At 43.3% G+C, this 25,172-nt stretch overlaps 1 protein-coding gene across 1 annotated transcript in view; it reads left to right on the forward strand.

Annotated features, from left to right (window-relative positions):
* The window catches only part of kcnh8 (potassium voltage-gated channel, subfamily H (eag-related), member 8), a gene marked incomplete at both ends in the record, with an annotated part of 262,061 nt that extends 237,192 nt beyond the window's left edge, over nucleotides 1–24,869 (forward strand). The window contains one exon of the mRNA XM_084312013.1: nucleotides 24,306–24,869. Coding sequence (XP_084168139.1) covers nucleotides 24,306–24,869 — 564 coding nt within the window. The remainder of the gene's footprint in view (nucleotides 1–24,305) is intronic.
* Nucleotides 24,870–25,172: the final 303 nt, after the last annotated feature.

Consider the following 25,172-nt stretch of genomic DNA (forward strand, 5'->3'; position numbering starts at 1 on the left):
GAGACTGGTTGTATGATTATAGAGAGACATTTATAAAAACAATTTAATAGTTACAGTTGATATAATTGAATAGTTCAGCCTGCATTTGTTAGATGTGAATGGATACACTGGTTTTGTAAAACCACTGGCTGGCTGCTCTAATGCTGTGAGCATCATAGACTGTTGCTTTACCATACTTGATGGTACAGAAGCTGAAGCACTAGTTTAACAATTTACGTTATGTGCAGAGAAACAAGTTAAAAACAATTTATGCACTTTCAATAAAGCGTTTAAAAAAAAACTGTTGGGGGAACGACGACGACTTCGTAACCTAGTTACTTTCAAAGTAACTAAGTTACTCTGATAATCAAGTAATCAGTAAAGTAATTTGGATTACTTTTTAAAGGAGTAATCAGTAATCAGTAATCGGATTACTTTTACAAGTAATCTGTGGCATCACTGCACACCACACACACACACACACACACACACATTACATTTTTTTTACATTTCATTTAGTCATTTAGCTGACGCTTTTATCCAAAGCGACTTACAAGTTCTGTGCGACAAGACAGCAAGAAGGGTATAACTCTATCAGCTGAGTAACAATGCTCATCAAAGTGTTGCGTGTTACAGTGTAGGTTAGTTTATTAGGACAAGTGCATGACATTAAGGTTAGTCAGGGTTAGATTTTTTTTTTCTTTTTTTTTATCATTTCAGATAATGGTTGAAGAAGTGAGTCTTTAGTCGACGGCGAAAGATTGGACGGGATTCGGCTGTCCTAACTGGGATGGGTAGTTCATTCCACCATTGTGGGGCAAGGACTGAGAATAGGCGGCTTCTCTTTGATGACCCTCCGGGAGCTTGGATAGGAGTAGATCTGAGGCGGCCAGAAGATGCAGAGCGTAGGGGTCTTGAGGGTGTGTAGTTAGAGACCATTGACCGGAGGTAGGCGGGAGCGGTTCCCTTTGCCGCACGGTATGCTAGGTCGAGGGCCTTGAAGCGGATACGTGCAGCAATGGGGAGCCAGTGCAGGTCCCTAAGAAGTGGGGTGACATGGGCCGACTTCGGTAGGTTTGAGATCAGGCGGGCCGCTGCATTTTGAATGAGTTGAAGAGGCTTGGTGGCAGTGGCCGGGAGGCCAGCTAGCAGTGCGTTGCAGTAGTCGAGGCGGGAGATGACTGTTGATTGGACGAGGAGTTGGGTGGCTTCTTTTGTTAGGAAGGGGCGTATCCTTCTGACGTTGCTCAGGAGGAATCTGCAGGTTCTGGTTGTCGCTGCGATGTGAGCAGAGAAGTTCAACTGGTCGTCGAGGACAACACCAAGGTTCTTGGCGGTCGGCGACGCGGTCACAGCTGCATTCTCGACTGTGATGGAGAGGTCGGTCAGGGGGGAGGATTTGGCCGGCAGGTGGAGCAATTCTGTTTTGCTTAGGTTCAGTTTGAGGTGGTTGGTCGTCATCCAGGCGGAGATGTCGGACAGACAGGCCGAGATCCGCTCAGAGACGTGGATATCTGAGGGAGGGAAGGAGAGAAAGAGTTGAGTATCATCGGCATAACAATGATATGAGAAGCCATGAGACGTGATAATGTTACCCAGTGATTTAGTGTAGAGGGAGAAGAGAAGGGGTCCTAAGACCGAGCCCTGGGGGACACCCGTCCGGAGGGGGCGGGTGGCCGACAGAGTCCCTCTCCATGACACTTGGTAGGAGCGGTCATTGAGGTATGATGTCAGCCATGTCAGCGCAGATCCAGCCACTCCCATTCCTGCGAGGGCCGCGAGGAGGATCTGATGGTTGACTGTGTCGAAGGCTGCAGATAGATCTAGGAGAATCAGGACAGAGGAGAGGCCTTTCGCTTTTGCTAAGTGAAGTGCCTCTGTGACCGCAATGAGGGCCGTTTCTGTGGAGTGGCCAGTCCGGAAGCCAGACTGATTGGGGTCTAGGAGGTCATTCTGTAAGAGATAAGCAGTAAGTTGGTTGGATACAGCACGTTCAAGTGTTTTAGAAAGGAAGGAGAGAAGAGAGACAGGGCGATAGTTGGCTATGATGGTGGGGTTCAGGGTTGGTTTTTTTATGAGGGGCGTGACTCTGGCTTGTTTTAGGGAGGTGGGGACCACCCCCGAGTTGAGTGAGGAGTTGATGGTTGCAGTTAGGAATGGGAGGATGTCCGGTGCTATGGTCTGGAGGAGTGGGGAGGGTAGCTGGTCCAGCTGGCATGTAGTCGGATGGTTCGACGTTACCAGTGTCAGGGTCTCGGCTTCTGTAATGGGAGAGAAAGATGACAGAGTGAAGGATGAGGTTCTCGATTCAGCGTTTGGAATGGGTGGGGGTTGGGAGAAGGAGCTGCGGATGTTCTCCACTTTTTCCTCAAAGAAGATCGCAAAGTCTTCGGCAGAAAAAGATGAGGGAGGAGGAGGTGGGGGGGGAGTGAGGAGGGAGGACATGGTAGCATGCAGTTTGCGAAGATTCTTGGCAGAGGCCTCGATCCTATGGTGAAAGAAAGAAGCTTTGGCATTAGTAATGGTTTTGGAGAATGTTAACAAGAGGTTGTGATATGTGTCGATGTCAGCAGTGAGGCGTGACTTTCTATACTTCCTCTCAGCCGCTCTCAGGACCTGTCTTTGTTCTCTCACTGCATCCGTCAGCCATGGACTGGGTGGGGAACGGCGGGCAGGTTTCTCAACGAGGGGACAGAGCTTGTCGAAGGAGGTTGCAAGGGCTGAGAGGAGGGTGGAGGTTGCCATCTCTGTGGGGAGAGCAGAGAAGGTGTCACTCAAAGGTAGAGCGGATATTATGTCAGAGGAGAGGGTGGAGGGGGATAGGGAGGGCAGGTTGCGTCTGAGTGAGACGGTTTGAGTTGGGGTGAAGACTTTTCGGTTAAGCATGAGAGTTAGTGAGAAGGATATGAAGGAATGGTCAGATACATGTAGGGGAGTTATCGTGGTGTTAATGATGCTGGAGTTACGGGAAAATATGAGATCCAAGGAGTTGCCTGCTTTGTGGGTGGGAGGCATGGCAGTGGGAGTCAGGTCAAATTGTTGTAGGAGGGAGACCACTGGGACCGACTGAGATGAGTCAGGCAGGTTGAAGTCGCCCAATAGAATGAGCGGGGTACCATCTTCCGGTAAGGAGCTTAGAAGCATGTCCAGCTCATCTGTGAAGTGATCGAGGGGACCTGGAGGGCGATAGAGTGTAACAATGGTGAGATTGAAAGGATTAGAGACAGATACTGCATGACACACACACACACACACACAACACACACACACACCACTCACTCACACACACACACACACACACACACACACACACACACACACACACACACACACACACACACACACACACACACACACACACACACACACACACACACACACACACACACACACACACACACACACACATTTCCCAGACAGTGAGGTTCCTCAGGGTGAGATTGCCTCGGCCATAAAGCAGTTTTCAGGGACACGTAATGTCCAGTGGAAGGCTTTTGGGCTGATCACCCCTTTGACTGCTCTGCCGCTGTATGACACACATGAGACACATAGGATCACAGGCTGGTCTGAGCCTCAGGGTCCGTATTGTACGTTATAGTATACATAGATATATAGACGCTTTCAGCTTGACAACATAAATGGACCCATGTTTATTCCCTGTCGCAGCGGAAATAAACGAGTATCAATAGCCAACGGGAAATACACACTTGGGTCCAAGCTGTTTCCTATAGCAATGCAATTCCACTGAAACGTACAGTGGGGTTGTATAGATATAGAACTGGGTCGTTGTGTCGTGATTACTGGTGTACACAGTCAGTCTTCATAATAACAGGGCGTGAGGGACGTTTTTAAAGAAAATAGAGAATCTTTTAAGATTAAAAATAGATTCACAAATTCCAATTCCGAATGTATTCAGTTTTTTTGTGATATGGTTTCAACATTCTCGTGATCTTAGAGGAGGCCAATGGTGGCCTTTGGAAACCTTTCTGGCGCCCGCGATTGCCGATTAGTTTAGGTGTGAATGCATGCGTTATTTTTGGTCCGGTTACGATACAGTTTGAAACTAATCAACATCGCACAGTCAGGGCCGCCTCAGGGGGTGTGCGAGCAGTGCGGTCGCACAGGGCCTCGCGGGAAGGGGGGCTTCGCAAAAAAAAAAAAAAAAAAAAAAATTATTAATTTTTTTTTATTATTTTTTTTTATTTTTTTTTTTATTTTTTTTTTATTTTTTTGCGAGGCCCCCCTTCCCGCGAGGCCCTTTTTCATCACAGACCTAAAATCTAGTTTTGCTTATATATTTCACATTAGACACGTTTGTAGAATGACTTGTTCCTGGGTCTGCACCTGGGTCACTATTGGAGCTCTGGTGCTCTGCAGCAGGCATTGGTTTCAATGAGGGGAGGGGTTACACTATTCTAAAGCGTCTGACTATTCCGCGCGTGCAGCATTGGAGTTTATCCCAGACAAGGTGAAGAGGACATCGTTCGGCAGATGGACTGAAGATGAAAGTTGTTGCATGTTAGACAGTTCAGTCAGGCTAGCCATCCCGGCTAAAGACAGGGACAGCTAGTTAGCTGATTGATTGATTGATTGAAAACTTTATTAACAGATTGCAGAATGGGTACAATACAGTACAGCTCAATACACACAATTGTTAAGGGGATGCAGACCAGAGAAAGACTTTCGTCTTGTTTACACCAGGGTCCCCCATTTTCAATTCATCAGGACATATATGACATACATGACATACAGATAGTCAGTACTGCTACATCTATACATTTATGACATACCAGATTTGCAAATACAGTACTGTTTGTGATACAGAAGGAGTCAAGAAAAGGGAGTATATACATTTGACGTAGAAACTGTACATTGGAGGAGGTTGGGTGGGGGGGGTTGGGTACACTGGGATATTGACAACCATACTGGGTAATTTACATTGGAGGTGGGTGGGGGGGGGGGGGGCACATTGTATAAACAAGCAAAACTGTACATTGAGGGGGGGGGGGGGGGGGGGACTCTGTACAAACAAACAAAATTGTACATTGGACTATTGACAAGACCATACTAGGTAAATGACTGTACATTGGAGGGGGTTGGGTTAGGATATTTACAGGGGCCAGTGTTGCATTGCAGTCTCCCGTAGGTGTCTCTTGAGAGAGGTTTTGAAAGTGGGTAGTGATCCACATTCCTTTACAGCTTTGGGTAGGGCGTTCCACATTGATGTGGCATAATTGCGAAACGTGTTTAGTCCCTTATTTGAGCCGAATCTGGGTTTAACATGATTTGTGGAGCTCCCTCTGGTGTTGTGATCGTGGTATTCACTGACCTTTGGGAAGTATTTTGCCATGTACATGGGTACCTTGGTCGTGTAGTGTATCTTGTAGACCAGGCCCATTGCAAGTTGCTGTACTCTGTCATCTACTCTAAGCCATCCTAGGTTGTCAAAGTGGGCAGGGGTGAGGTGGGTTCTAGGAGTAAGGTCAAGCAGTAGTCTGACCAGTTTGTTTTGAGATGTTTGTAATTTTGTTTTTAGCGCCTTTGAGGTGCTTTGGTACCATGAGGTGCAAGCATAGTCGTAGTACCCCTGAATGAGTGCTCCTGCCAGAGTCTTCAGGGTATTCTTGTTTACCAGAGAGGAGATCCGGTACAAGAATCGAGTTCGTTGGTTGACTTTTTTTATTACATTGGATGCCATTTTGTCACAGGAGAGATTAGCCTCTAGGATGGAACCCAGGTAGGTAATTTCATCTTTCCTTGTGACAATATTGTCACCCACTGTAACTGAGAAGCCGTCGGTCTTGCTGAGTTTGTTATTTGAACCGAAGAGAATGGACTCTGTTTTGCCCATGTGTAATGATAGTTTGTTATCAGCGAGCCATATGCAGATTCTGCCTAGTTCAGAGCTGAGGGTTTTTTCAACCTGTAACTTGTTCTTGTCAGAGACCAGCAGGGCTGAGTCGTCCGCAAACAGGAACAAGTTGCAGTCACAAGCTGACGACATGTCATTTGCATAAATTAGGAACATTACAGTAGCGGTCCTAGTATGCTTCCTTGTGGAACACCACAGCTCACTGTGAGAGGGGGGGATAGGGTACCGTTTACCTCCACCATCTGTTCCCTGCCCTCAAGGTAGGATTGCATCCAGCTCACTGATAGACTATCAAAACCAATTGCTTTTAGCTTGTCAATCAGAATGGAGTGATTGACCGTGTCAAAGGCCTTTTGTAGGTCCAGCATGACCATGCCGCAGTATTTGCCTGCGTCCACCTCTTGTTTGATGTGGTCATTCAAATAGAGAAGGCATGTGTCAGTGGAGTGGGATGTTCTGAAGCCAGATTGGAATTCGTAGATTAGATTTTTTTCCGCTAGGTACTTTTCGACCTGTTCGTAGACTATTTTTTCCGTGACTTTCGAGATGGAGGTGAGAATAGAAACAGGGCGGTAGTTGCCTGGGTCTAATTTGCTGCCCTTTTTGTGCAGAGGGGTCACCCTCGCAATTTTGAAGTCCTTGGGGACGTGTCCCTGTTTTATGGAGAGGTTTATTATGTGTGTGATGATTGGGGTGATGGCGGCTGCTGAGTCTCTGAGGAATTTGGAGGGGATGTTGTCATGGCCAGTGGCCTTGTTAGGTTGGAGGGCGCTCAGTTTATTGAGTACCTCATCTGTTGTTACCATTTCTAGCTTGAAGTCGTCCTTGCGGACCCCTAGGTTTTTGTAGTAAGCTACTATGTGTTCTACCCCATAAAGCCCTGAGTGGGAGGGTAGCTTTAGCTACGTTATAATATTGAGTGCTAACGTGTGGTTCAGTCGGGATAGCCATGATGCTGTCGGCTAGTAGCTAGCTTAGCTAACGGCTAACTAGCGTTAGCTAGCCTATCCAGAGGAGCGAGGCGAGGCGAGTGGATGTCTTTTCAAAAGAAGGAGAAGAGAACTTGTGAGCAGATAAATCTGTTAGGCAGCAATACGCCGAAAGGTGTCCAGTCTGCCGGAAAGTACTCGAAGAAGATGAAGAAGAAATTACACCGTGGGGCCAAGAAAGTCTCCTTCCACGTTGATACTGCGTTATGGTGAGTGACGTGAGTCAACCTATGATTATATACCCGCCGTGGACCTGACATCTCTCTTTCTCTCTCTCTCTGGAGCCAAACTGGTCGACTAGCTAATACTACTAGTAGCTAACGCTAACGGTGTGTGCCTGGTGGTGAGAGCACCTGGCTGTACAGCCAGGTGCCTGATTGAGCTAACTGTTAGCCAGTTAGCTGTTTAGCGTCAGCTGGGAACGTTCGTTTGATGCTATCAGTTAGCCTTGAGAATAGCAGGCCCTTTGACAGAAGATGTAGTCGGGCCTGCACCATGACAAGGCTCTGGCCATAGCTTTTTGTCCCGCCAGCGAGAGGCCTTTCGTCAACGTGGAGACCTGTGTTGCGGCCTTTCGCCCTGCGTACCTCGTGCAGGTAACTAAGATTAATGAAAATGTCATGACATTACCCCACTCTTCCTTCCTTCCCCTCCCGAATGTTTTGTTAATAACGATGTTTTTTTCCAGGCAAAACATATGCTACTTCACAACATTTGGAGATACGACATGTGCTGTGTGTGAATGGTCGTTTGTGTAGCTTGGGTAGCGTTGGGCCATTGGCCAAAGCTGTGTGTGGCCTGGTGTCACAGTACCTGGCTAGCCTATTTAGCTGATGTCGGCCATTGGCTCCTTGCTGCTTTGGTTTCTCTGGTATACCCTCTTCTTGTTGGATTTAAGTGTTGATCTTTGTCCTTTTGAATCTGTCATACATGCTCTAGTTTCTCTCTAACACACACACACATGACAAACACACATGTTCTCTCTCTCTCTCTCTCTCTTTCTAACACACACAGTCTGCCTATGGCGGCCTTTCTCGATGGCTAGGCTGTGCTCAAGGATCTTCAGTCACAGTGCTCAGGTATTCTGCCACTGTGTACTCTCTGTTTAGGGCCAAATAGCATTTCAATTTCTTTCCAATGTCTCTCTCTCTCTCTCTCTCTCTCTCTCTCTCTCTCTCTCTCTCTCTCTCTCTCTCTCTCTCTTGGATTTAAGTGTTGATCTTTGTCCTTTTGAATCTGTCATACATGCTCTAGTCTCTCTCTAACACACACACACATGACAAACACATGTTCTCTCTCTCTCTCTCTCTGTACACTGTATATTGACTGTAGAACGGGAGCTCTCTCTCGCTCTCTCTTTTGCTATATGTTGACTGTATCATGCCCCGCCTCGGGCAGCGCTATTATTTAAGAATATGTTGACTGTATATATAAAAAAAAAAAAAAAAAAAAAATATATATATATATATATATATATATATATATATATAATTTTTTTTTTTTTTTTTTTTTTTACCTTTGGGGGGGGGGGGGGGCCCGCGTTAAATCTCGCACAGGGCCTCGCATTTCTCCCAGGCGACCCTGCGCACAGTACTAACTGCTCTGCTTTTAAGAAGGTAAAACTGGTCTAAGCTGTCAAGTTGAAAGCTTGCTATAGGCTACTGGTTGCATGGCAAATAAGCATCTTGTGAGGTGCCTACTCCAGAACTATTTTATTGCACTGTAAAAAAAACTGATTTTATATGTCTGCACTTTATGTGCTAATTGTATGTCTATACTATTCTACTACTTATTGCACTGCACTATTGCACTATTTTACTCTGTCTATTCTATCTTACTCTTGCTATTATTGTCTATATATATATATATTTTTTTTTAAACTGAATCAAACCATAAACAAGGTGGCCTGTTGGGTTGTTAGATCCTAATGTGAAGAACTGTGATTTTATATGTCTGCACTTTATGTGCTCATTGTATGCCTGTATTTTTCCTGCACTTTGAGCTGAATTTTTTTTTATGAAAGGTGCTATACAAATAAAGTGTATTATTATTATTATTACTCACACTACAGATTACATTATTTTGGTAAATCCCTAAATTGTCCTTAGTCATCAAAACATTGAGAACCCCTGTCTTAGAACTATACAATTGTTAGTGTGCTAAATCCTTTAGATTGCCAGCTTTAGCCAAGGAGAAAGACAAACACAATGCACAAGCTTTATAACATGAAGATCACTAGGGATCTAGAATCTAATCTGTCTAGATCAGGGGTGGGCAACTTTGTATATGGTGAGGGCCACAAAATGTCCACAATCAATCTGGGGGGCCGCATTGTTTATCGGCAGTCCCGCCAGTAGTACCCCATCACTCAAATAGCCCTAATAGTCACAAGGTATATAAACAATTATAATTTGTTGTAACTTTGTTTTTATTCCATTTCAAATGCATTTAGTAATGCAATTTCAACTTTATGAATTTATAAACAGCTGAATTTAAAAGTATTGCTGTGTAACCCCAAATATATACAAAAATTATCAATTATAATTAAGGCTTCTAATAAAATAAATGTATGAACTTAAAGCCCACTGCTCAACAAACACAAAGCAGCATTCCTGCTGCATTTCACTACAACAGTAAATCAAAAGTGCAATAATAAATGATTTTGTTAAATGTATAAACTTTTATCCTGCTACTAAACAAAACATTATAACACTGAAATGCATGTTATGGATATGAAGCACTCAGGAATGTTTTGTTTAGTAGCAGGATAAAAGTGTATACATTTAACAAAATCATTTATTATTGCACTTTTGATTTACTGTTGTAGTGAAATGCAGCAGGAATGCTGCTTTGTGTTTGTGTTATTAGTGTTATCTGAACACTACAAAAGTAAACAAGTAAAGTGCAAGTAAAGTAAAGTGCAATACTACATGCCTCCCATTGACCCTTTATCAAACTGGCATGACATTCACCCTCGCCCCACAGTGGGTCAATAATGGTTATAATAATAATAATAATAATAATAATAATAATAATAATAATAATAATAATAATAATAATAATAATAATAATAATAATAATAATAATAATAATAATAATAATAATAATAATAATAATAATAATAATAATAATAATAATAATAATAATAATAATAATAATAATAATAATAATAATAATAATAATAATAATAATAATAATAATAATAATAATAATAATAATAATAATGGTCCCCTCTCTACACCTCTCCATCATCTCCCCCCCTCTCTACATCTCTTCATCATCTCTTCCCCCCTCTCTACACCTCTTCATCATCTCCTTCCCCCCCTCTACACCTCTTCATCATCTCCTCCTCCCCCCTGTCTTTAATGAGACACTTGTGGTCTCTCCATTTAGCGCACAATAGCAGGAATGTCAACTTCAATGTTTGTGCATGCAATCTGCATCAGATGAAATAATGTTTCATCCGACAGCCTGTTTCTCTCCTTTGACTTGATGTGCTTCATGTTTGAGAAATTGCTCTCACATATGTATGTGCTCCCAAACATACTGGCCATAGAGAGGGCAAAGTCCCTTAGGAGTGGGAAGCGGGGCTCAGGTAGCAGTTTCCAAAACGAAATTCCCCTCTCATTTCTCTTTGCTTGAAAAAAAGGATCTGACTGTAGCTCGCACAGTTCAAGCTGCAACGGTGGGGGCTGCTCTGACACCGTAGCGGTGAGGGGGCCGGCAAACAGCGCTATCCGTGACTGCATGCCGTTGAAATCTTCAAACCGATCATTGAATTGCATTTGCAGTGTTTCAATGTCGCTCCTGTACTTTCCGACGGCTCAGCCATCGGATTTCTGTGTGTAGCTGCAAGTCGCCATAATCAGTGTCCATCTCTTCCAAAAAGGAGACAAACTTTCTATGGTTTAGTGACCTGTTGCCTCCACGAATTAGATTGGTAACCTTGGTAACCAAATCCATAACATGGCTGTAGTAGTCAAGCTTCTTGGCACAGAGAGCCTCCTATATCAGATAAAAAAAAAGAAAAACTATTTAACGACTCTTGCATATAATTTGACTACACTCGACTCGCATTGGTCATTATAGTGACCCATAGTGACCCATTAGTGTGACCCATTAGACCCATAGTGACCCATTATAGTGCCTTAGAAGCCCGGCGAATCCTGTGTGTTTTCCTTTCATTGCCGGTGCTCCATCGGTAACAACAGCCGACAGTTTATCAAAACCCCCATATTGCTGCACGGCACTTTCAACAGCGTTTCATATGTCCACACTAGGGCTGACCCCTATTAGTCAAATAGTCGACTAATCGATCGAAAGGAGCCATAGTCGACTGCCAACTCTTCTTAGTCGAATACAATACAAAAAAATTAAAAAAAATTAAAAAAATTAAAAAAATTAAAAAAATTAAAAAATTAAAAAATAAAAAAATATTATATTTTTTTTATTTTTTTTTATATATTGGCCTGGGGCCGCATGGAACGTCGGTGAGGGCCGCATGCGGCCCGCGGGCCGCCAGTTGCCCCTCCCTGGTCTAGATTATCTAATTGCCTTAGATAATTGTGATGAATCGAGAATGCATTTTGATTTGAACCGTGACCCCGAGAATCAAATTTAACTGTGAGATTCCGAAAGATTCCCGCCCTATAAAAAAAACATTCTTCATGCAGATGAGATCAGAGTTGGATTGAGTTGAGTCTCAATCGCAATCCTTTTAGGGAGTGGATTTTCCTCCCCAAATTCAAATATTGAAATCAAGAGTTTCAACATGAAAAGAAATCGCCGGTCCAATTTATTAACAAATAATTGAGAGTGAATGCCGTGTTATTAGCATTTCATGTTTACATTTCAAATCGATTGGGTTGAAACTGAAACAAGCCACATGCAGGCTTCTCTTACTAATCTGCAAAGTATGCACTAAAATAGTCTGACTACTGCAATAAACCTGCTTTGTATTGCGCTACGATCTCCAACCTTTGACCCTGTGACCCTGAACACCCGCGGTCTTACTCCATGGGGAATGTGGATGACGGATTAGCCTGGCGGGAACCAGGGCCTAATTCCGTGACCCCTCCGCTACCTGAGAGAATCCTAATCAACACCTTCACAGGAGAGCTGGAGCCGTTACAGGCTTTCTGGGAGAAGTCCTTGTGCCTCTAATTGACCTGATCTCAAGCCCAGAGCCAACGAAACAGTTGTGATTAGAGAAGTGGTTCTCAAACTACAGGTCGCGACCCAAAGTGGGGTTGCGGGTAGGTGACAGCGCATTGACAAGTAAAAAATAAACATTTTCTTTTTTTTTATGTTCTGGCAACATATTTTGGCTAATATATGCCTCGTTTTATAAATGTGTATTGATAACATGGTGCTGTAATAAAATGTTCTAATAAATATGCATGATCAAGTTCAACAACGTGTGCTTTTATTTTGATATTCCTTAATTCCACGCTGAAATTACGCGATACATTAAGTGTGGGGTTCCCAAAAAAATTTCCTAAATAAAATGGGGTGGTGGTATAAAAAAGTTTGAGAACCGCTGGATTAGAGGATTGCGGGGCGACAGTGGCTCAGGAGGTAGAGCAGTCGTCTGGTAATCCGGAGGTTCCCGGTTTGATTCCCACTCCTTCCGGGGCAGCGTGTCAGAAGTGTCCTTGAGCAAGACACTTAAGCCCTAATTGCTCCCGATGAGCAGGTCGGCACCTTGTGTTAGGGTAGCGTTTAACTGAGCCCAAAAGCAGAACACAGGGAGAGGAGAATGGAGCGGTTTAGGTTTGTTTAATCCGATAGGTACCATGCAGACAGGTTACAGTGAATACAGGAATGTACAACGGGTGCGAGCAGGAGCACTCCTCGTGTTCCGCAGGAGCGTCCAGGCGGGTGGTGTCTCGTGAGACAGCGTAGGCCGGCCGCAGCTGGTCCTGGGCACAGGGAGACAGAGGTTAGAGCAAGGCAGGGAAACAGACAGAGAAGCAAGGTAGGTTACGTCCTCGTACCTAGGTAGGTGTAGCAACACTCGGACGGTGAGTGGCAGGAACCGCAGGGCTCATATCAGCGCCGGTGATGACCTGACGAGTCTCAGGTGTGCAGATAGGACTTGGTTGACAGCGTGTGGAAACTATGACAGGAAGATACCCATATAAGGGCGTGGAAGTAGTAGGTGAGAGGGAGGCCCTGGCTGTGATTGTAACACCTTGCATGGTCGCCTCCGCCGTCAGTGTGTGAATGTGTGAGTGAATGGGTAGAATGTGAGGAACAAAATGTATTGTAAATTGTAAAGTGCTTTGGATGAAAGCGGTATATAAATGCGGTCCATTTACCATCCATTATTGAGAAAAGAGAGCGTGGCTTGAGGTCAATTGCCACATCGCCACCACAGTGGAGAAACACTTGCCACCGTATATACACAGCTGCATTAATGCACACACACTTCCGATTTAAACGAGGAGTCGACCATGTTAGTCCATGCTGTGTTCCGCACGCGTCGGATGTAGACACCCGTGGTCGTCTTGTGGTTTTTGTTTTGAAGATGGATTATGTCTCATAAGCTGCTCGTCAAGCTGCCGTGGCGCGGGTCACTGAGCATTCATGACACCGACAGAGCTGACAGCAAGCCATGTGTGAAGCTTTGATTCTTCTTCCCAACCCAACTGGAACCTGACTCCAGGTTAGAGTTGGGTCAGGTTAATGTTGGATTAGAACCTGACTCCAGGTTAATGTTGGATTAGAACCTGACTCCAGGTTAGAGCCGGGTCAGGTTAATGTCTGTGCGACATCTAGTGGCTGAGTTATATCCATAGCACCTTTAACCTGTATCATGTCCCCCTCCCCCTTTAGCCCTGTGTACCTGCAGCCCGGGCGAGGCGTGTGTCCTTGACTGCCGTTTCTCCGTTAAATCTCAGTGGACTGTGTGTGTCTCGAGGACGGACGCACTGGAATCGTGTTGACGGCGTGTCGGATTGGACTGCCCCGCCACTGTCAGCTGTTCTATTATTACCACAAACGTAGTTCAGACAGAGACAGGCGTTTATCCGCTTCTCCCCCGAGAGACGGAGAGAGAGAAAGAGAGATTCTCAAAAAATATCTAAAGATTAATTTGTTGCGTTTATGTAAGAGAGAGAGAGGAAGAGGCACTAAGGTGTTCTCAGCTTGATTTGGTCCGTCATGACTGTGACACATGCCAATATTTTGCCCTATTTCACCATAACCTTTTCATGTAGGCTAAACAGGATGTCTCGCCGGAGGGGGTTAGTTAGTCATAATTAACAGGGATTTTGTTAACATTACAACAGCTGTTTGGTAAAGTAAAAGACAAAAATCTTTAGATGTGACATTTATTTGGTGTGTAGTTTATAGATATGACGTCACTGTAACTGAAAGGATTGTTGTAATTTGGCGATTTACAAACAGACGTTGTTGTTTTATCTGAGGGCGAGTTACATTGCTTGCTTCGCTGCGATGGTAAGCAATCTCAAAATCACTTAATAATACAAAAACAATTTACAGCATAACAAAATAGCTTATATAAATAATAATATAACATACATTTTTATAATCGGTTCTTCCATGAGGATATTTTGGGGAAACCTAAATCGACCCCCTATGGCTCTCATTCATCCGCCACGAAGCTTCATTATTTAATAATAATTAACTACCGAAGCTTTGATTATTCAATGATAATTAACTACCGAAGCTTCGATTATTTAATGATAATTAACTACAGAAGCTTCGATTATTTAATGATAATTAACTACCGAAGCTTCGATTATTTAATGATAATTAACTACCGAAGCTTCAATTATTCAATGATAATTAACTACCGAAGCTTCGATTATTTAATGATAATTAACTACAGAAGCTTCGATTATTCAATAATAATTAACTACGAAGCTTCGATTATTCAATGATAATTAACTACAGAAGCTTCGATTATTCAATGATAATTAACTACGAAGCTTAGATTATTCAATGATAATTAACTACCGAAGCTTCGATTATTCAATGATAATTAACTACGAAGCTTCGATTATTCAATGATAATTAACTACGAAGCTTCGATTATTCAATGATAATTAACTACGAAGCTTCGATTATTCAATGATAATTAACTACGAAGCTTCGATTATTCAATGATAATTAACTACCGAAGCCTGGAAGCCCCCAAGAAAATGGTAATCGGGACGCGTCTATGCTTTTACCAACCGGTTCGTGTTTCCGGGTTCCCGTTTTGTGCTCTGATTGGCCACTGACCTGAAAAGACAGGAAATAAGGGAAGATGCCGGGACTCGGCTCTCCCACAGAATGTACTAATTGCTTGGAGATGAGTAAGAGGATTGTAGAGCTGGAGGCTCGGGTTTCTACCCTGTACCAAATACAGCAGGATGAGCAACTCATTGACTCTATTTATGAAGCTACTACAAATATAGCCAACAATACCATGATTGAGAACTGGCCTATGCTAGTAGCTACAGAACAGCACCACCCAAAAGACGGTCCTTGGCGCAACCAAGGAGCTAGACCAAAGCAGTGGATCACCGTCAAGGATAAAAGGAGAAATAAACGATCCAGGACCTCACCCCCGGTACCGCCAGGAAATAGTTTCAACCTACTCTCGGAAACACGCATATCAACACCCAAAGCAAAGAGACATAGAAGCGTGGCTAACAACGCTAACGAAGCAAACAGCGAGCGCAACGGAGCTCACGCTAACGACGCTAATAGCAAGAATACCGGAGCTCACGCTAACACTAGCGAAGCAAACAGCTGGCATGCCGGAGCTCACGCTAATGCTAGCGAAGCACACGCTAACGACGAGACGACGAGGAAAACAGAGCCACTAGCGACACGGCTATCAAACACGACCCAGACCGAGCGAACGGCTAACAGCGAAGAGACTATCATGCGCCGAGGAGAACGTCGCGGTAGCCAACGCCGAAGGTACGGGACCAGCGTTAACATGCCGGCTATTGAGAAGGCTAACGAGGCTTCACCAAGGCCACAGGACTGTGGAAAGAACCGGCAGACTAGGCTTAGCCCAAAAACAAACGTCCCCAAAACTGTTGGAAAGAAAAATGCTAACCTCACACAGAAAATAGACTGCATACTGATTGGAGATTCCACAACAAGGTATGTGGAGATGGCAAACACAGAAAATATCTGTCTAGACAATACATCTGTGAAAGAGCTGGCCGAAATACTTCCAACACTAATCAGACCGGGAATAACAAAAATTGTCATTCACTCTGGATCGTTTGACATCCTGCGAAAGAAGACTGGCACAGAGACTTTGAAAGACGATTTCACACGTTTAATGAACACACTAGACAAACATCAGTCTGTGTACACAGACACTGATGTGTCCATCAGTGGACCAATTGCATGCTTTCGCAGAGGACAAGAAGCATTCAGTCGACTCCTAAATTTTAATTCATGGTTAGGGGCTGCATGTCTTGTACACGGCCTGAAATTCATTGACAACTTCAATGTTTTCTGGAATAACCCAGAACGTTTTCAAAGAAATGGCTTCTTCCCAAATCGCTTAGGTTCAAAGCTCCTATCAGCAAACATGCGTCATGCCTTGATGGCCTCCAAGAATATTAAGCTCATACCAGCACGAGAGATAGTCATGAAGGACACAATCTCACCACGAAGTGCAGCAGCACAAGGCGTCCCCCCCCCCCCCCCATATCACACAAGGCCATCTCGTCTGATCAAATGTCCCCGAAAGCACAGTGCAGTCAGTACGGTGCAGTATAGCACAATTGCCATGCCATCTCTCAAAACATACAAGTAATCATAACCAGCCAATGGCATGGTGAAAAATATACGCCATCAATGCGTTTACCTGCTATTAACCTCAGGGCCATCACGGTCAAGCCAAAGCAGACCTCCTCTAAAGAAGTCCAACAAATAAAATTTGCTTTCCTAAATGTCAGATCACTGAATAATAAAACATTCTTAGTAAATTATCTGATTAAAGAAAATAACCTAGATTGCATCTGCCTAGTAGAGACATGGCTAAATAATGACACAGCTACATCAATAATGATAGAAGCTTGTCCACCAGACTATAACTTTTTTCAAATACCCAGAAAAAATAAAAGGGGCGGAGGAGTTGCAGCAATCTTCTCCTCAAAACTCTTGTTTAGAATCACAGAACTAGGCGAGTTCATGTCAATGGAATATCTTGCCATTGAACTAAAAACAGAATCAACTATTATTGTCACAATATACCGCCCGCCTAGACACTCACCAATATTTATACAGGAGCTCTCTGAACTGATCTCACTATGTGTTACCGGATATGATAAGGTGATCCTAAATGGAGACTTGAACATCCATTTTAATAAGAAAACAGACTCCAAAACTATAGAACTAAAAAATCTACTGGATAGCTTTGACCTAATACAGCATATAACAAATGCAACTCACCGGCTTGGGAATACACTAGACTTAGTTATAACAACAACTGGGCTAAGCATAACAAATATCTCAATAACTGAATTATCTCTCTCCGACCATCACTGTATATTTTTTGATACTCAAATAACCCTTACTAAAACAAAAAAAATAAATCATAGTTAAAAAGAGGCTCCTAAACGACAAAGCTGAATCAAAGTTCATTGATCTTATCAGACTACATGAACCACACAATCATGACAGCTCTCTAAATGAAATGGTAGAAAATCTCAATGATGCAATGTCATCTATATTAAATTATGTCGCCCCATTAAAAACGAAAAAGAAGAAAACTAGAGCCTCGCCCTGGTTAAACTATAATACGGTCAACGAAGAAAAAAGGAAATGTCGTGCAGCGGAGCGAAAATGGAGAAAAACAAAAACCAGCATATGCTGTGATATATACAAAGATGCTTTAACTGCTTATAATAAAACCATCCGCTTAGCAAGGAAAGATTACTTCTCTAAAATCATTACAGAAAATGCTGGAAACTCCAGAATCCTCTTTTCCACTATTAATGTACTACTCAACACTGCCCCTACACCTCCTCAGTCATCAACGGTTAAGTGTGAAGAACTTGCACTATTCTTTAACAACAAAATAACCTTGATCAGGGCCAGCATTACTCATGATGGAAATAAAGCTGATTGCGGCAAACCGTGCAATGTAACCATGAGAAGTTTCACATGCATCACATTAGATGTACTCTGCAAAACTGTCTCAGAATGTAACTCCTCCACCTCAGACATTGACCCTATACCTACAGCTTTCTTCAAACGGGTATTTAATAGTGTTTCAAGCCCTGTGCTAGATATCATAAACACTTCCCTTAGGACTGGTATTTTCTTGGATGCCTTTAAAACAGCAGTTGTAAAGCCATTACTAAAAAAACCTAACTTGAATAGTAATGAAATGGCAAATTATCGTCCAATATCCAACCTACCATTCATTAGTAAAGTACTTGAAAAGATAGTTTCAGTTCAAATAAATTTGAACTGAATCACGGATCTGGTTGACTCCGAGTTCGATTCCCGGACTCGCCGTCATTTGCCGAATGTCTCCCCCTGCTCTCTCTCCCGTTTCACCCTACAACTGTCGGTCATGCTTGACCAGAAAAGCGATAAACGCTAAAAAATAAAGTTTAAAAATAAAAATAAAAACATGTCGGTTTCTCAGAACATGTGCTGGGCTGGTTTAAAACATACATCAGAGGGAGGAAATTCTATGTTAAACTAGGAGATCACATGTCTGATATATACGACAACAACTATGGAGTTGCACAAGGGAGTTGCTTAGGTCCTTTACTCTTCTCCCTTTACATGTTACCGCTGGGTGATATCATCAGAGAACATAATGTAGATTTCCATAGCTATGCGGATGATACACAACTGTACATATCTGCTGAAGCAAATGATACAGCGATTAGCTCCATTACAGACTGCTTACTGGCAATAAATAAATGGATGAGTAAGAACTTCCTGAAACTAAACAAGAACAAAACTGAAATTCTAATTATCGGCTCCAAAACTAAAAAAGAAACATTAATAAAGAACCTGGGGGGACTAACCCCTTGGATCAAATCTGAGGTCACTAGTCTTGGGGTTATCATAGATTCAGAACTGAACTTCAATTCTCATATTAGCAAAGTGACGAAAACATCGTTCTTCCATCTCAGAAATATAGCAAAAGTACGACCATTTATTAATCAGAACGATGCTGAGAAGCTAATTCATGCATTCATATCTAGCCGGTTAGACTACTGTAATGCACTTTTCACAGGTCTCCCTAAGAAAACCACAGAGAGGCTTCAGCTAATCCAAAACTCTGCAGCCCGACTGCTAACTAGAACCAAAAGGAGAGAGCACATTAGTCCAGTCTTAGCCGCTTTACACTGGCTTCCTGTAACATTTAGAATTGACTTTAAGGTCCTTCTCCTTACATACAAAGCTCTAAATGGACAGGGACCTAGCTACATCGCCAACACTCTAATAAATTACACACCAGCAAGAACACTGCAATCATCAGCTGCTGGACTACTAGAGGCTCCCAGAAGCAGTCAAAAGAGGATCGGTAATGCAGCCTTTATCAACTATGCCCCAAAACTATGGAACAAACTACCCCAAAACATCAGGGAAGCCAACTCGCTAGACATCTTTAAAAGACAGCTTAAAACCTATCTCTTTGCTCAGGCATTTCACTGATAGATATCTGCTACCACCTAGTGGCAAGAGGAAACATCAGGGATATCCTGACACAACTTGTATTTACCTGCACTATTCTTACCCTGCCTACTCTTATACACTGCCTATCAAATTCATGTGTCGGTTATTGCACTTTTTACTTCTTACTGATGACTATTTTTAAACTGAATCATTTTAAACTATTCTTATTATTTGCTAGATCCAAATGTGAAACACTGTGATTATTTGTTCATGAATTACAGGAGTATTACTGAATAGAGAGCCTATTAGGATGCTAGATCCTAATGTGAAACACTGTGATTTGCCATATCTTGCTATGCTCGCTCATGTCTGTATTTTTTATGTCCGTTCTATTTTATAATTTTTTGACTATTTTTAAACTGAATCATTTTAAACTATTTTTACTATTTGTGTTACTGAAAACTGTAAGCGGAGAGCCTATTGGGATGCTAGATCCTAATGTGAAACACTGTGATTCTACCTGTCTATCTGATTCTACCTGTCTATCTTTTTATGCTCGCTTATGCCTGTATTTTTTACTGTTGTGAAGCACTTTGAACTGCAACCTCTGTATGAAAAGTGCTATACAAATAAAGTTATTATTATTATTATTATTATTATTATTATTATTATTATTATTATTATTATTATTATTATTATCTAAAGATGGTAAGTTAGAGTGTTGTGTTCATTCATAGTTAAACACAGTAGAGGTTGAGTACTTTATTATCTAAAGATGGTAAGTTAGTGTTGTGTTCATTCATAGTTAAAGACAGTAGAGGTTGAGTACTTTATTATCTAAAGATGGTAAGTTAGTGTTGTGTTCATTCATAGTTAAAGACAGTAGAGGTTGAGTACTTTATTATCTAAAGATGGTAAGTTAGTGTTGTGTTCATTCATAGTTAAAGACAGTAGAGGTTGAGTACTTTATTATCTAAAGATGGTAAGTTAGTGTTGTGTTCATTCATAGTTAAAGACAGTAGAGGTTGAGTACTTTATTATCTAAAGATGGTAAGTTAGAGTGTTGTGTTCATTCATAGTTAGACATTAGAGGTTGAGTAAATATCTAAAGAGAAGTTAGATGTCAATGTTTTGGTTTGTTAAATGATAAATGTTAAATGTTAAATGATTAAATGATACACACTGAAATCTACGCTCTCTCATCCTGCTTTGAGTAACTTGCCCAACACTGCTTAATGGTTGTTTAAATATTTTACATGGGGCACGTATAATCCACAGGGCACATTTACACACACTGTGACATAATATGAGAAAGTCCACATTCCAGTTCTACTTTTGTTTTGATGTGAAAAGGGATGCTGCACTTAGCACTGACTGAGAAAGTAAACATTACAGTTCTATAATTTTTATTTTTTTTTGCAATGTAGTGGCACTCTCATTCAGTCTCATTCTTCACTGTAACTGTACCACTAGTTGGAGACGACTAACGATGAGACACGATTACCTTCCTTTGTTTCAAATGTTTACTTGAAAACCTGAAAAAGAAATTACATGTTAAAAAACTGTAGCTTCCATCAGTATCTGACTCCAAACTGACCCAGGCTACATCCAACCACAGCTAAACTGACCAGGCTACATCCAACCACAGCTAAACTGACCAGGCTACATCCAACCACACCTAAACTGACCAGGCTACATCCAACCACACCTAAACTGACCAGGCTACATCCAACCACAGCTAAACTGACCAGGCTACATCCAACCACACCTAAACTGACCAGGCTACATCCAACCACAGCTAAACTGACCAGGCTACATCCAACCACACCTAAACTGACCAGGCTACATCCAACTACACCTAAACTGACCAGGTTACATCCGACCACACCTAAACTGACCAGGCTACATCCAACCACACCTAAACTGACCAGGTTACATCCAACCACACCTAAACTGACCAGGTTACATCCAACCACACCTAAACTGACCAGGCTACATCCAACCACACCTAAACTGACCAGGTTACATCCGACCACACCTAAACTGACCAGGTTACATCCAACCACACCTAAACTGACCAGGTTACATCCAACCACACCTAAACTGACCATGTTACATCCAACCACAGCTAAACTGACCAGGCTACATCCAACCACACCTAAACTGAACAGGTTTACATCCAACCACACCTAAACTGAACAGGTTTACATCCAACCACAGCTAAACTGACCAGGCTACATCCAACCACACCTAAACTGACCAGGTTACATCCAACCACACCTAAACTGACCAGGTTACATCCAACCACACCTAAACTGACCAGGTTACATCCAACCACACCTAAACTGACCAGGCTACATCCAACCAGAGCTAAACTGACCAGGCTACATCCAACCACACCTAAACTGACCAGGCTACATCCAACCACACCTAAACTGACCAGGTTACATCCAACCACACCTAAACTGACCAGGCTACATCCAACCACAGCTAAACTGACCAGGTTACATCCAACCACAGCTAAACTGACCAGGTTACATCCAACCACACCTAAACTGACCAGGCTACATCCAACCACACCTAAACTGACCAGGTTACATCCAACCACACCTAAACTGACCAGGTTACATCCAACCACACCTAAACTGACCAGGTTACATCCAACCACAGCTAAACTGACCAGGCTACATCCAAACAGAGCTAAACTGACCAGGCTACATCCGACCACACCTAAACTGACCAGGCTACATCCAACCACAGCTAAACTGACCAGGTTACATCCAACCACAGCTAAACTGACCAGGCTACATCCAAACAGAGCTAAACTGACAAGTTTACATCCAACCACACCTAACACTACACAATCATAGCATACTGTAGAATATTTTTTTTTAGCATAGAAAAGTTGTAATAATTTATACATTGCTAAATTATGCATGTTAGACTATTTTTAAACCTCATGAAGTATAATGAAATTAGCAGTTTTTAATAGTTTTTAACTAAATTGTAATCATCAATCAATTAGTCCCTTATAGGCTTCTACGAGTAATCGCCCCCCTTGTGGTGCCTCTCGCCGGCCGTCCCACTGCGGGCCTGACGCGGGTCCAGGAGCGCCGGTGCGCCTGACGTGTGTGGTGATGAACAGCCGCGGACGCTGTGACTGGCAGGAGCAGATGGCGGGGCTGGCGGGGTTCCGCCGCGGTGGCCTCGACGTCGCAGAGCACGACTAATTACCCCCCCACACACCCACACACGCGGGGACACACACTCATCAGCCTAAAGACCAATTACAACATTTTTTTTTCTTTTTTGTTGCTGAAAACAGGAAGCTTCTTTCTGACCCGAAACCTGTTGACCTGATAATAATAATATAATAATAAACTTTATTTGTATAGCACCTTTCATAGAGAAACTGCAGCTCAAAGTGCTTCACAACAGAAAAAAGACGGGCATAAAATGAGCACATAAAGTGCAGACATATAAAATCACAGTTTTTCACATTAGGATCTAACATCCCAACAGGCCACCTTGTTTTTGGTTTGATTCAGTTTTAAATAGACAATAATAAAAAGAGTAAGATAAAATAGACAGAGTAAAATAGTGCAATAGTGCAGTGCAATAAAATAGTAGAATAGAGTAGATTACAACTTTTTTTTATTTATTTTTAGTGCAATAAAATAGTTCTGGATTACTGTTCAACAGTTCAAAGTCGTCTTTACCTTCTCTGTTTGGTATCCACAGTTTAAAACTTGACAGTCTTCCCTCCTGTTTTATACTGAACCTCCCACTCAGGGCAAACCTCCCTCTCAGGGCACAGTTCCCTCTCTCATGTGCAGTTCTAGGCCTGGGTCCTACACAGTTTTAAAGCCTGACAGTTTCTTGTTTGATACCCACACAGTTACCTGACAGTTTTGAACCTGTAATAAAAAGTAATAGACAGAGTAAAATAATACAGTGCAATAAAATAGTAGAATAGAATAGATAGTAAAATTATGCAATAGAATGGACAGAGTAAAATAGTGCTACAGTACAATCAACAGTGGAGTGTATTAGAAGGCTATGGTGAAGAGGTACGTTTTTAGCTTATTTCTTTTAAATATTAGCTTCCCTAATGTCCATAGGTAGTGTGTTCCATAACTTTGGTGCACAGTTTGCAAAGGCTGCATCCCCGATTTTCCTTAGACTGTGGCTTGGAACCTTCAATAGACCAGTAGTAGATTATCGCAATGTTCTAGAAGGCACATCGTTTTTACTAGAGAATTTGCTATGTAGCTTGGTCCTGTTCCATTTAGTGCTTTGTATATAAGGAGGAGGACCTTGAAATCAATTCTAAATGTTACCGGAAGCCAGTGTAGGTTAGCTTAGCTAATACTGGACTGATGTGGTCTCTCCTAGCTGCCGAGTTTGATGATGATGATGATGATGATGAATTTGGTATTTACCGCTCCTTTACATTATTTTCTTTCTTGGTAATGGTTTGGTAATTCCCCGGTCCGTCTGGCTACCGCTCTCTCACATTCAACGAGGCCATTACCGACAATTTCACATCGTCACTTACGGAGAATCACTTACAGAAAGTACGAATCGTGACCCAGAAGCGAGAGGCTTGTTGAAATAAAGGGGTTGCAGAGAGAAACTCGTGACCCCGAAACGGTGGAGTCTGAGATGACATGACATTTTCCCGGGCTAAGAATAGCTAACCCGATGAGAGCATTTCTGAATGGATGACCCAAAAAACAAGACAATTCATATTCATAGTAATTTTTTTGATGTCACTGAGATTCACTAAGAATGTGTTTGTGCAACTGTGTTAATTTTGGCCATTTTGTGTCTGTTGTTTCCAGGTGAGTTCTCTGGGGAAGGAGGTGGCAGAGCTGGGCCGCGTCATGAGGGGTATGGCCCGCCTGATGGAGACCCTGGTGTCCCCTCCACCCCAGCCCACAGTGCTCTGTCCCGCACACTGTTCCCCGGGACACCCCGTGTACCTGTCCCGCCCTCCCCCGCCGCCTCAGTCATATCCTTCCCCCTCCCCATCTCACGCCGCCCCCCTCTGGACAGACATGCCCCTCTCCTCCCCCTCCCCCTGCAGTGCCCCGCCCCCTCCCGTCACGTGTCGCGCGGACATGACGCACAGACCCGGGGAACTCCAGCTGGGGTACCCGCCCTACCCCTGCCCCACACACCCGCCCGTTCAGCCACAGCCAGCCCTGGCCTCCCCCCTGCTCGTCGTAGACACCTCTGCCTCCTCGGAGCCCCTCCTGCCCCTGTCCCCGGGGGGGGTCTCCCCCTCTGGAGCGGGGGCCGCTAACCCCGGCTGGTCCAGGGCCCAGAGTCTGGACGTGCCCCCCCCGTCGTGTCCGTGGGACGGGACGCAGGGGGGAGGAGTTTCCGTGCCACATCGCAGCTAGGAGTCCGCCTCGTTGAGCAAAATCACGCGAAACTTTCCGGCTCACGCCCCGACCTTTTCCCAACGTTTTCGATGATGGAAGTGACTTGGGAAAAGGTGCCCCACGCCGAGATGTACCCGTGGGAGAACGCTTGCATGGATCGGACCGCGGGAACACGCGTGGGAGCTCGGGCAAAATCGGCGAGTTTTTTCCACGCGGGACACACTCACGACCAACAAACCCAGTGGGGGGGTGGGGGGGGGGTTGTAGCATGGGGGGCGTGGCGGACTTTGAACTTTGATCCGGACTCTCTTGAACCTGTTT

The sequence above is a fragment of the Notolepis coatsorum genome (assembly GCF_963971535.1).
Source record: "Notolepis coatsorum genome assembly, chromosome: 4".
NCBI lineage: Eukaryota > Metazoa > Chordata > Actinopteri > Aulopiformes > Paralepididae > Notolepis > Notolepis coatsorum.